Raw genomic sequence first — 13,295 nt, forward strand, 5'->3', positions numbered from 1 at the left:
AGAGTAAAAAGAGAACCTATAGAATGAGGGAAAAAAAATTGGCAATGACATAGCGGACAAAAGACTCATTTCTAAAATTTATAGAAAACTCCAGCACCTCAACATCAAAAAGGTGAAACAATCCAATTAAAAAATGGGCAGAAGATTTGAAGAGACACTTCACCAAAGAAGATATTCGGGCAGCCAACAAACACATGAAAAAATGTTTGTGATCATTACCCATTAGAAAGATGCAAGTCAAAACAACCATGAGATACCATCTCACTCTAGCATTAATTAATAGCAAAAGTTCAACAAGACAGAAAATGACAAATGCTGGCGAGGATGTGGAGAGATTGTGACTCTCATACACTGCTGGTGGAGTTGTAAAATGATATAACCACTGTGGAAATCAGTTTTGCGATGCCTTAAAAAGTTGGAGATAAAAATACCACTTGATCTGGCAATCCCATCATTAGGTATATATCCTAAAGAAGTGAGAGGCAGAACATGAACAGATATATGCACACCCATGTTCATTGCAGTACTATTCACAATAGCAAAGAGGTGGAAACAACCTAGCTGCCCCTCAGACGAGGAATGGATAAACAAAGTGTACGTAAACACAAATGTAGAATCTGCAAAGCACTGCATAATGTGGGTGAATTTGGAGGACGTTAAGCTGAGTGAAATAAGTCAATCACAGAAGGACGAATACGCTATAAGTCCGGTATTGTAAAAAGTCAAGGAAAGGATTATACATAGAAGGAAACTTTCTTTGTTGGTTACCAGAGATGGAGGGAAAAGGAGGCTAAATTCTTAGATAGGTTGAAAAAAAAATATATACATGGAGAGAGAAAAAAAACCAAAGACTATTAGTAGTTACCAGGGGTAGGAGGGAGAGGGGGAAGGGAAGAAAGCTTTTGTTTGCAGGGCATTGAGTCTATGCTAATGGTGGTAGGATATTTTGGAAAAAGATAGCAATAATGGTTGCACAATGAAAAATGTCATCAATGGCCCTGAGCTGTAAATGAAGAAGTTATGTTGGTGAATGTCTTGTCTTGTGTATGTTTTCACCACAATAAAAGTTAAAAAAAAAAAAAGGAGGTAATATATAACATTGTAAGAAGCAAGACTATATAGAATACGGTAGACTGTTGTGTGCAAGGAACCCTGTCTTTTTTGAGTGTTAGTATGGCAGTGAAAAATATGACTTAACTTTTTTACTGGTGAAACTGACTTTTGCTGCTGTTACCTTCATTCATTTAGGTTAGAGGCTTTGTTTCGTTTTGTTTTGCTTTTTAACTGCTTAAATTAGCTTGACTTGGAGTTTAGGGCAGGCTCTGATTGAATGGTAGTGCTGGTTTCTCACTCCTGACTCTTTAGGCAAAAGCCTGTGATTCAGTATGATTTATCTGTGACACTTTTGAGAGTGCAATAATATAGGATAGATTTTTTTTGTTTTCATTTTTGGTTGTTTCATAGTGATGAGGGAGCTCTGGTAGTGTAGTGCCTAAGGCACTTGACTGCTAACCAGAAGGCTGGCGGTTCAAACCCACCAGCCACTCCTTGGAAAGAAGATGGGGCAATCTACTTCCCTAGTGATACTGCCTCGGAAACCCAAGGATAGGTTGCTGTGAGTCGGGTGCGACTTGATGGCACATAACAACAACAACAACACATAGTGATGATAGGAAGTTTAAAATGGGACTGGAGATTATTTGGATGACTAAGTAAAATGTAGATTAATTTGTTTGATTTGTTCTCACATTCCACCTTGAAGCATGTCATCTTGGGCTGTTTCTAGGTGTGCAGCCATTTGTATTAGTCTGTAAATTTTTCAATGGCACAAACCATGTCACTTTCATATCTCTAGTGAACAACATTGAACCTGGTATTTAATAAGTGCTCAATAAATTTCAGAACTGAATGATTGACCAAGTAGGCACTAGCGTAAATTAATTTTATTCTTTTGATAAATTTTTTGTAGTATGTGGCATAATTAATGTAATAAGTTTTTAACTACCCCTTCTAGGTGTTGGTTTTCAGGTAACAATTTCACTTTTCTTAAGTTTTCCTATTTTTTATTGCTTTGTGTATTTATGTTAAAGGATACTGTCTTAGACATTTCCTTAATGTTGGTCTTGAACTTCAGGAAAGTTTGACAAGGATCATCGATTTGCTTGCAATACTGGGATGATACTCTGGTTAAACAGTCATCCCAAAGAAGACTGCCTCATGTGAGGCAACAATAGGCAAGTAGTGGACTGTTCAGAAATCATTACTGGTGAAGCTTAAAATTGTTACTGACAAAAATGTTAGTATATTTAAAGGAAAAATGAAAGCTGTCTTTGTCTAGCACCGAAGAGTTAGAATTAATATTCTGTCATGTTTTAAATTAATTGTCATCGAACCTAATACAAAATTGAATACTGGCTTCCTTTTGAAAAAATCTTTCAAACATTGTCATCAGTATGTACAGTGCACTTACTACTAATGAATAGCCCAAGATGAACCCTTGATGATGTTTCACTAGTTCTTATTGAGCACCTATTATTTAAAATGAGAATCTGAGATAAGCACTAATTTATTAGTCTTTAGGCACCAAAGCTGACTCTTTGGAGGGCTGAGTTTTTGAAACATTCTGATTGATGATCTGTTTATCCAATAAGTGAATTCTAAGATAACTTCATAGCCTAAGAACGAGAATGATCGGTATAGGAAGAGGAATAATCAGGAGTGAGCAGCATGGGTCTCCATTTCTGGGGATGGAGAGTTGTGGAACAACTTAACTTACTATCTAGATGTTGTTGCCTCAGGAGTCGCAAAGTTTTGGGCATTGAGAAAGGAACAGTTGGTGGGATGTGAGTAATTGTTAGTGAGCAAGCAATCAGGTAGCTGATTTTGAATAAAGCCATCATGTCTCCATGAGAAAAACGTAACAGCCTTAAATGGTGATGGAAGCCAATTTAGGGAAAAAACTTTTATTGTCTATGCTTATGAATAGGACATAACATATTTTTCTTATTTGTAAAATATGTTAAGTAAAATTAGAAAATCTTTAAGGTCCCATTTCTGACTTCCCAGTCAACCTTATGTATATCAAAACATCTTATTTGTAGTGAAGTTCCTCAGTCATAGAGAGTGCTCTCCCAGTGCCATTCCGTTATAATAATACTAAGTCCAGAGGGCTGGGAATACAGTGGTGAGCATCAAAGATGTCTTCACTGCCCTCTTAGAGAGCTGCCAGTTTAATGAGGATGCAGAAAAATAACTAATTGCAAGATGGTGGGATAAGCTAGTGTAGGCATCGGAGGAATAGAGGTGAAGAATAAAAAAATGGGAGATCAGAGAAGTCCTGGAGGAAATGATACTGAACTTGGGATCCATAGCATTACTGGAGGTGAGCCAAGTCAGGGAGCTGGGAGAATGTTACAGACAGAGAATAGCATTGGTGAAAGCCTGAAAAGAGTGAGTGAGTGAGAGAGAGAGGAGTGAGAGAGCTCGCACAAGTGCAAGTGAGTTCGCACCTCACCTTTGGTATATTTGCAGAACTGACAGAAACTAGTATGCCTGGATCAACAATAACTGTGTGTATGGAGCGGGGAGCAGAGATTAGTGACTGATAATTAAGAGTGATTTGTCAAGGTAAAGCAAATCTTTTGTTTTTGGATGCTTTTTGGGAACAAATATATACTGTCTACTGAATATAACTATATAACTAGGACTAAGTAAGAAATTGAATATTATTTTTATTTTTGTATGATTGGGATAGACTAAGTGATATGTCTGATTGAAGGATGTAGTGTTATATTTTTATAATTAAATGTTTATTATGTATAACTTCATATTATTTATGGATTATTTTAGGCTTTAAATTTGCTAGTAAGTACTTTTCAAACCTTCAGTTGAATTAAATTCTTAAACCTAGTTCAAAATTATTCCTGTGTTCCTCTTCATTTTTTTTTAAACTGTTTTTAAAGATAGAGTTAACTCTTTAGTGTGGGCCTAGCGGGTCTTTTAATTTAAAGTGTGCAGAAATTTCCTTTTTTCTTCTTACTGACTTGATTCTCAGCTACACTTCTGGAGAGTTCTGTAGATCAGAGAGGTTTATCCAAAGCATTTTTGTCATCAGTCTACCTAGTTTGTCTATCACTTAAGAAATTAACTGTGAACTGAATATATTAGCAGCCTTTTGCCAAGATGATTTATAATGTGAAATATATATGTATGTGTATGAATATATATATATCATATATAGATAGATATAGGCAAATTCATTTTCATATAAAGATAACACATGCAATTCTGTGATTCTTTTAATTTCTGTTTTGTGACTTTGTGATAATTTGGTTTAGTGGAATAAACATAGATTTGAGAAATGGTGGAAAATATTTCATTATATATTTTTTCCCCAGTCAAAAAATTTATTTTTAAATTTTAAGATTTTTTTTTTTGCAGATGTATAATTTAATTTTTCTAGGATACAGGTTCATGTTAATTCTCCAAGATAGGTCTAGTTTGCTTTGTTTTGTTTCACAAGATGAATAAATTAAAGTCCAAAGATTATTTATATCCTTATTGTTGCACAAGTAGGTACTACCAGAATTGGAATCTCTAAAGACTTTGTAAGGTTCCGAATCTGGTGGTCTGTTTGCCATAGCATTTTGAGTACTGAGTGTCTTCAGAATGATGATGAAATACACTTTGAAAATTAAGCGTCAACTGGTTTTAGAAGATTGAATCAGAAATATTTAACATTTATAGACTTAAAAACATTTATTAGAGTACTGATCTTTGTTTCTAATCTTTAGTAGCCCCAGAGCTTAATAGCCAGTAAATGTCTGTTGAATGATGAGCACTTTTATACTTTTTCAGGGCATGATGGTTTTTCCTCTTTCAGTATTACCATTTTCATATTTGGGGACATGAAAGGCATGTTAATTAGTAAAGCACTGCAGATCATTTTTGGCAGTTACTTGCGGCCTCGACCTGGGAAGTAGTGACAAAAGACCTCCATTTGTGTATTATTCTTGGTGGATGCTTTTGTTTTAAAGATTGGTTGCTTGTTGCTGTTTATTTTACTTTTGCTTTTTTGATTTTCTATCATGATACTTAGATTCCTTAAGATCAGTGGTTCCCAAGTCTGACCATTTCTTCAACAAATACTTCTACAGTATTGTTAGAGCTGAACACTGTAGTTATAGATAAAACAGCCTTTGTTTTGGCTGCTGTGGAGTTTATAATCTAGTGGAGCAGACAGACATTAAAATAGTAATTGTATCAATAATCAATTGCACTTGGGTTAAATGTTTTACGTGAGAAAGACTTTGAGTATTAGTGGTGTCAAGGGACTAAGCAGAATTCAGAATTACTTCTCATGGACAAAGATTCTTTACTATCACACTAAATGGTTATAATTCCATGTTGGCCTAGAACCTGAAGAGATTTGAACTTAATTTAAAAAGAAAAGTCACAGGTGATCTTGTGATACAATTTGGAACTTTTCTAAGGGATCTTACTTTAAGAAATGTTTGGTAAAACTCCATGTGCACTTCCTAATGCAGAAAAGAGCTGGATGAGTCAGACAGAAAATTTGGCAGGGAGTGGTGAAGGAACATTTGATTTTTCTTCCTCACTCCAGGTCTGTTGAATCAGCATCTCTAGGGGTGGGTCATATATACCTTTATTCCCAGGTTACTGTGATGATCAACCAGATGTCTGGAACCACTGCCTTGGAATATCCTTAAGAATTGATTGGCAGCTCAATTAGAACAAGGTTATCAATTTTAGGGGGCCTAACAACCAAATGAGGAGCTCTGGTGGCACAGTAGATAAGACATTTGACTGCTAACCAGAAGGTCAGCAGTTCTAACCACTAGCTGCTCTGTAGGGGGAGAATGAGGCAATCTACTTACATAAAGATTTACAGCTTTGGAAACCCTATGGGGTTCACCTTGAGTCGGAAATGACTCCATGGCAGTGGGTTTTATTTATTTATTTATTTTTGAACAACCAAATGATGGTAGGATTTTGCTTAGCACTTAATTTATGACTTAGTTTTAAATACTGTGATGGAAGTTGGCGATGCTAAGATTTTGTATTCAAAGAGCAACTGCACTCTTGGGTTGTCAACAATGGTTGCCCAATTTAAAAGTGCATGTTAAAGTTTTCTTCTGCATTTTCTTTTTTCCCTCAGGAACTAGACAACTTAAGCATATTTTATTAAAAGATGTGGACACTATTTTTGAATGTAAATTATGCCGCAGTCTCTTCAGAGGATTACCAAATTTAATTACCCATAAAAAATTCTACTGCCCACCAAGTCTCCAGATGGATGACAGTAAGTTTCATTCATATATTTAACTGCATTGCAGTTAAGTTTTCTTATACTACAGTTATACATTTGTGTTAAGATGTTATCAGTGTCTAGTTGCAGGTAATTTAATGGGGGAAAATAAAATTAAATACTTGACTCAATATTCAGTTCCTTACATAGGTACTTTCATATCACTGGTTTCCACTTAGGTTTTCCTAAGGATATCATGTAAAAAGTTGTTAGACTTTGGAATGTAATTATTTGTGTTAAAATATTGGGTATTGTTTTTGATTTTTTTTTTTTTATACAGGCCATACAGTTCATATTCAGAATATTTGTAAGTTAGAAAATAATGTTTTGAAGGAGTAATTTCATGTTATTTTTTCTCTTCTTTAACAACTTGTTACCAGTTATGGTTATTCACTTAGATTCCCCTTAAGTAAATAAGAAGGTGGAGGTACATTTAGATCACTCATTATATCAGAAATTAAATGGTATGACAGGCTAACTTGAGAACAAAAACAGCTTTACATGGTGAAGGCAGGTTGTATGCCAGTGAAGTCTTTGTTAACCCAGATGTTTGCTGAATTAAGTGTGTTGTATCTGTATGTTTCAGTTAGCAGTGGATGTAATAGTATTATCGTACTGCTTTAGAGAACTCAAGTGAATTTGTTCAATTATTTTAATAATTGATAGGTTACGTTCATTTTTCCTTGTCGAGGAATTTAACTCTTTGTGGACTTAACAAAATACAGAACTATATCAGTTTGATGCCATAATTGCATTGTGGATTTTGTGCATTTTTCAACTTAACCTTTTTGTTACGGGGAGGAAATGCAAACTCTAAATATCAAAAATATGCTTTAATTATCTGTGTGAAGGTGGTTTAAAGTTTATTTTAGGTCACAGATGAAACAAAAAATTCATATTTGTCTGGAAGCTTTTCCTATTACTACTTAATCTTGCTATTCTTTGTTTTAGCATTAGTTGTAAATTTAGAGGTAGTTTGTAGAGATTAGGAGTTCTGGTGGCGTAGTGCCTAAGGCATTTGCCTGCTAACTAGAAGGTTGGCAGTTCAAACCCACCAGCCACTCTGTGGAAGGAAGACTGGGCAATCTACTTCCGTAAAGATTTACCACCTTGGAAACCCAAAGGGGGGTCGCTGTGAGTTGGAATCGACTTGATGGCAGTGAGTTTGGTTTCGTTTGTAGAGATTAGTTTCAAATTTAATCTTTTAATTAAAGGTACTACTAGAAAGTTAGTTTATTTTCTAGTAGTTATTCTTTGTTATCTTTTAGTTATGGAGTTGACTTATAAAGGGAAATAGATAAATGGATTGCTGAATTGTGTACTTTTCTTAGCAGTACTCATTCTAGAGATACTTCTGTGAAATGGTTATGCTTCTTGTAGATACTGCTTTATCCATTTTAGAAAAAGAAAGGTTAGTAGTCTATAAGAACTGTAATGATTCATTTCTTGACTTTTAAGTAGATAATCAGATTTGCTGCTGTATTTGTGGCTAGATTTCAGAATTATGTGTGGAAACGTAATTGGTGTTAGACAACTCTGTTACAGTAGAAATATTTGGCTATAGAGGGTTTAATTATTGCTTAGGTAAATAAAACTAGCTTTGTTTTTGAAATTAATTTAGTTATACTTTAATCATTTGTTTTAATAGAATTGTGTCATGTTTAAAAAGGCACAAATCAAACTTGGTTTAGTAAATACCTTCTGTACATCATTCCATTGGTATTTATATATCTCTTAAAAATCTTTTCATCTTTATACTCTTCCATTTCTCTAAAGTGTTCAAATTATCCTCACACAATTAGGCTAGATTATTTACTGTGGATAAAAATAATAGGAATGTTATTATGTGCTCACCCCCCAAATAATTTTTATTTATGTAGTAATATTCTTAATGATGTTTTATCTATTCTGATTATGAGAACTTGAGGTTGCTTTTGTTAGTTTAAAACTTTCAGACTAAAAATATGATTAATTATTTTTATTGTTCAGCACACCCTTGTACTTTTTTATTTTATATTAAGGGCACTTGGAAATGGAGTAGCTCTTGAGATTGCATCTGTTTCTTAACATTTGCATACCATGATGGGTTTAAATTAAAGCAGATTTTAGTTTAGTTAATACTGTTTTTAGCTCTGGTGGTGCGGTGGTTAAGTGCTTGGCTGCTAACTGAAAGGTCGTTGGTTTGAACCCACCAGCTGCTCCCTGAGACAAAGATGTAACAGTATGCTTCCATAAAGATTACAGCCTTGTAAACCCTACAGGGCAGTTTAGCTCTGTCCTGCAGGGTCACTATGAGTTTGAATTGACTTGATGGCAACAGGTTTGTTTTTTGGCTTAATGCTATTTTTATCTTCATAAAATACTGAAAAATAGTACTCTTACAAACACAGATATGAACCGTTGATATAATAAACTTTAAGGCAGAACTTCATAGTATATTTTAAAATACTAGTGGGCTAGAGCAGGCTAATTATTTCAGATTAAAATGTTGTTTTTTCCTTAACAGACCTTCCTGACGTAAATGATAAACAAAGCCAAGCCATAAGCGATCTCCTAGAAGCCATATATCCAAGTGTGGACAAGCGAGAATATATTATAAAACTAGAACCCATAGAAACTAATCAAAATGCAGTGTTTCAGTACATTTCAAGGACTGATAATCCCACTGATGTCACAGAGTCGAGCAGTACTCCTGAACAAGCAGTGGTTCAAATACAGGAAACCAACACTGAACCCTCTAAAACAGTACCAGTTCCCAACATGGAAGTGGAAACTGTAGAGCCCCCTCCTGTTGAGATTGTTGCAGATGAGGTCGCACCTACATCTGATGAACAACCTCAGGAGTCACAGGCTGACTTGGAAACTTCTGACAGTTCTGATTTTGGTCACCAGTTGATATGTTGTCTTTGTAGAAAAGAATTCAATTCCAGACGAGGTGTTCGCCGTCACATTCGAAAAGTACACAAGAAAAAGATGGAAGAACTAAAAAAGTACATTGAAACACGCAAGAATCCAAACCAGTCCTCTAAAGGGCGCAGTAAGAATGTTCTAGTTCCGTTAAGTAGGAGCTGTCCAGTATGCTGTAAATCATTTGCTACAAAAGCGAATGTAAGGAGGCATTTTGATGAAGTTCATAGAGGACTAAGGAGGGATTCAATTACTCCTGATATAGCAACAAAGCCTGGGCAACCTTTGTTCCTGGATTCTGTTTCTCCTAAAAAATCTTTTAAGACTCGAAAACAAAAGTCGTCTTCAAAGGCTGAATACAATTTAACTGCATGCAAATGCCTCCTTTGCAAGAGGAAATATAGTTCACAAATAATGCTTAAAAGACATATGCAAATTGTACACAAGATAACTCTTTCTGGAACAAACTCTAAAAGAGAGAAAGGCCCTAATAATACTGCCAACAGTACAGAAATAAAAGTTAAAGTTGAACCAGCAGATTCTGTGGAATCTTCACCCCCTTCCATTACCCATTCTCCACAGAATGAATTAAAGGGAACAAATCATTCAAATGAAAAGAAGAACATACCGGCAGCACAGAAAAATAAAGTTAAACAAGACTCTGAAAGCCCTAAATCAACGAGTCCGTCTGCTGCAGGTGGCCAGCAAAAAACCAGGAAACCAAAACTTTCAGCTGGCTTTGACTTTAAGCAACTTTACTGTAAACTTTGTAAACGTCAGTTTACTTCCAAACAGAACTTGACTAAGCACATTGAGTTGCACACAGATGGAAATAACATTTACGTTAAATTCTACAAGTGTCCTCTTTGCACTTACGAAACTCGTCGGAAGCGTGATGTGATACGACATATAACTGTGGTTCATAAAAAGTCTTCCCGCTACCTTGGGAAAATAACAGCCAGTTTAGAGATCAGAGCTATAAAAAAGCCCATTGATTTTGTTCTAAATAAAGTGGCAAAAAGAGGCCCTTCGAGGGACGAAGCAAAACACACTGATTCAAAACATGATGGCACTTCTAACTCTCCTAGTAAAAAATATGAAGTAGCTGACGTTGGTATTGAAGTCAAAGTCACAAAAAACTTTTCTCTTCACAGATGCAATAAATGTGGAAAGGCATTTGCCAAAAAGACTTACCTTGAACATCATAAGAAAACTCATAAGGCAAATGCTTCCAATTCACCTGACGGAAACAAAACCAAAGGCCGAAGTACAAGATCTAAGGCTCTTGTCTGGTGAGGAACAGTTACAGAGTTTTGCTTTTTCCCCCATCGAACTTAAACAAACAAACACACAAAAACGAAATATCATTTGACCATAATTTATAGCTGGTTCCATTTTAACACGTTTGCTTCCATATCTCTTTATGGCAGTGGGAACTGCAAGAGTAATGTGCATATTGCATTTACCTCTTCAGTGACCTTTATTCCAGTGGCTTGGGAACAAAAGTTAACTTCAGAACTTACCTTCCACAGGACAATGCAGTGTAGTTATAGTTATAGGTAGATGGCACAGGGTCAGTGCTTCCCTCTTAGTGCTGTAAGATACATACATTTCCATTGGCTTATGTTTACAATAGAAGCCTTCTGTTTAACTAACTTGGCGCAGGTTTAGTTTGATTCAGCAACTTAATCTACTAATTAATGCATTTGTAGGAAAATTAACTATATTAGGATGAATTGTGAAGGTGATAACTATAGGGAGAAATCTCTTGAGGCACTGTAATTATTGTAAAAATTCATTTGTGATGGCTAAATAAAATGCTGCACTCAGAAAAAAAAAAAAATCCCCACATTGAATTTAGAATAATTAGCATTATTATTTACGTTTAACGTAGCGCTTCTAGGCAAAGAGGAAACTTGGTAAACAAAAGTTGGGATTTTTTTTTTTTCCTCCTTTCTCCTTGGGAGCATGTGTTAGTTACTGTATTTTAGTTTTGATCTTTGAAAAAAATGATTATTTAGGTCCCAACTCCTTATTTTTTTTTCCTTTTTTGTTTAAACTTTCTGGTGATCATTTCAGCATAGCTAATATTATTAAATAGGATTTTTTTTTTTTTTTTTGGTGGTTGTTGCAAGAAAAGTAAAATCCCTACTGGAAAGAAAGAAAAAAAGATATTTTTTAGAAGGTTTTGGAACAAATGTAGATTTTAAAAATGCAATATAAAGAGTAGATTCCTTATACTTGTTTTTGCAAGTTTATATATATTTTTAAAGTTTAACTTCTGTACCTTCTCTTGTATTAAGACATTTAGTGTATCTCAATGAGTATTAAATTAGTTTGGATTCAGATTCTAAAGCAGATACTTAGTTTGAGCTGAACAGGTTAAATGTTGTGGTTTGATAATCACAGACTTGTGTGGAAAACTTGAGGTGAAACCATCCTTTAGAAGTCATTTACTGTTGTATAATTTTAAAAACAAGGTTTTATTGGTAAACTCAAAAGTGTTCATTTATTCCCATTTCTCCTCAGATAACTTCAAGTGATGTACGAAAAGGTTTGGAGTTCATTTTTGTGGAAAGACTTTTAAATTGGTCTTAGAACCACTAAACGTCTTCAAATGGTACTATGAGGAAAAGAGAGAAAACCATTTTCATAAATATCCAACTGTAACTGCTGTTTTCTGACTAAATTAATAACCATCTGACCACTTGTCTCTCAGGTCCTCCCTGCCTCTTCCAGCACTTTCAAGTAGCTGTGACATTACATGTTGTCAGCACAGTCCAGCAGCTAACTACCCTTGACCTTGTGCATTTGGCCTACTGTTTCTAACAAAAATATTGCAAATTTTGTTTTTCAAACAGTTTGAGACTAAAGCAATCAACCGCTTGAAGAAAATATCACCTCTGGTGATTTTTAATTGACACAGACTTTCTATCATAGGGAGTTGAGTTTTGTTCCACTGTATTTGGCAAAATTTTCACCTGGATTGTATAAATATATATATATTTTCTAGTTAGTATATGATAAGAGCAAAAGGCAAATTAGTCTCAGCATATTATGAATATTTAGCTGACTAAATATTTGTAATGATTTTCACATCCATTTATTTCCTAACTTACTCTCCAGCACTTAAGTATTTGAAAGTTTCATTCTAGAAAAGATACTACCAGAAAGTTCCAGTTCCTTTTCAGGAGTGGATCATTACATGTTTCAGTTGTTAACACATTCCCCTATTCTTCTTTACATTTTATACACAAGCACTTTAATGATAGATGCAACTTAATTTTTCCAGTTTCTGCTTTTTTTTTTTTTTAAAGACCACACATTTACTAATGTTAATATGAAGGTAATGAATAGCTTACTGATGTGTATAGATGCAGACAATCCGTGCACAACCACTTCTTAATGATACTAGTTTCTTTCTTTAAATATTGCTGAAAAAGGAAGATGAGAGTGGAAACCCTAATTTTTTTTTCTCCCAATAAAAATCTTAAATGACCACTTTAGATAATATTTGAATCCTACTGTAAACTTGGAGAATAATGAATTCTTGTCCATTTTTGTAATCAGGAGTTTAGAAAAAACAGAAGGACATCTATCTTTATGAAATTTTGGGCAGGTTTTTATGTATTAATATTTTGTACTTTGTAGGGAATATTTTATTTTTTAGTAATTTGGGTCGGATTATAATTTTAAAAGGTACACCAGAAAATATACAATGTTTTTTATATAGGTTCATACCTGTATTTAGGAGGGACTCTGTCCATCTATATAATTTTTGTATAAAATTTTAAAATGTTGAAGATCCACAAGGTCATAATAAAATGCTTCTATAGCTAGAAAAACATTTACCCTTCCTAGTGCTTTGCACTAAAATATACTGTGAAAGGAAATGAGAAGGACTGTAACTGTTGCTGGAAATGTTCTATATTGAATGTACATGCTCTTGTTGGAAAAATGTACTATATGTGATGGAAATAAACCAGACTCGAAGTTATTTCAGCTAAATGTGCTTCAACAAAGGTGCATTGGTTGAAACTTAAATGTTTTATTATCAAAT

General features: G+C 34.5%; 1 protein-coding gene across 1 annotated transcript in view; it reads left to right on the plus strand.

The window, feature by feature from the left end:
* The window catches only part of ZNF800 (zinc finger protein 800), a 24,984-nt gene extending 14,453 nt beyond the window's left edge, over nt 1–10,531 (plus strand). The window contains exons 3-4 of the mRNA XM_007946739.2: nt 6,179–6,322; nt 8,835–10,531. Of these exons, the coding sequence (XP_007944930.1) occupies nt 6,179–6,322; nt 8,835–10,531 (1,841 nt within the window). The remainder of the gene's footprint in view (nt 1–6,178; nt 6,323–8,834) is intronic.
* The last annotated feature ends 2,764 nt before the right edge of the window (nt 10,532–13,295 follow it).

The sequence above is a fragment of the Orycteropus afer genome, unplaced genomic scaffold (assembly GCF_000298275.1).
Source record: "Orycteropus afer afer isolate SDZICR_OR568_19922 unplaced genomic scaffold, OryAfe1.0 scaffold00170, whole genome shotgun sequence".
In the NCBI taxonomy this organism is placed as follows: Eukaryota; Metazoa; Chordata; class Mammalia; order Tubulidentata; family Orycteropodidae; genus Orycteropus; species Orycteropus afer.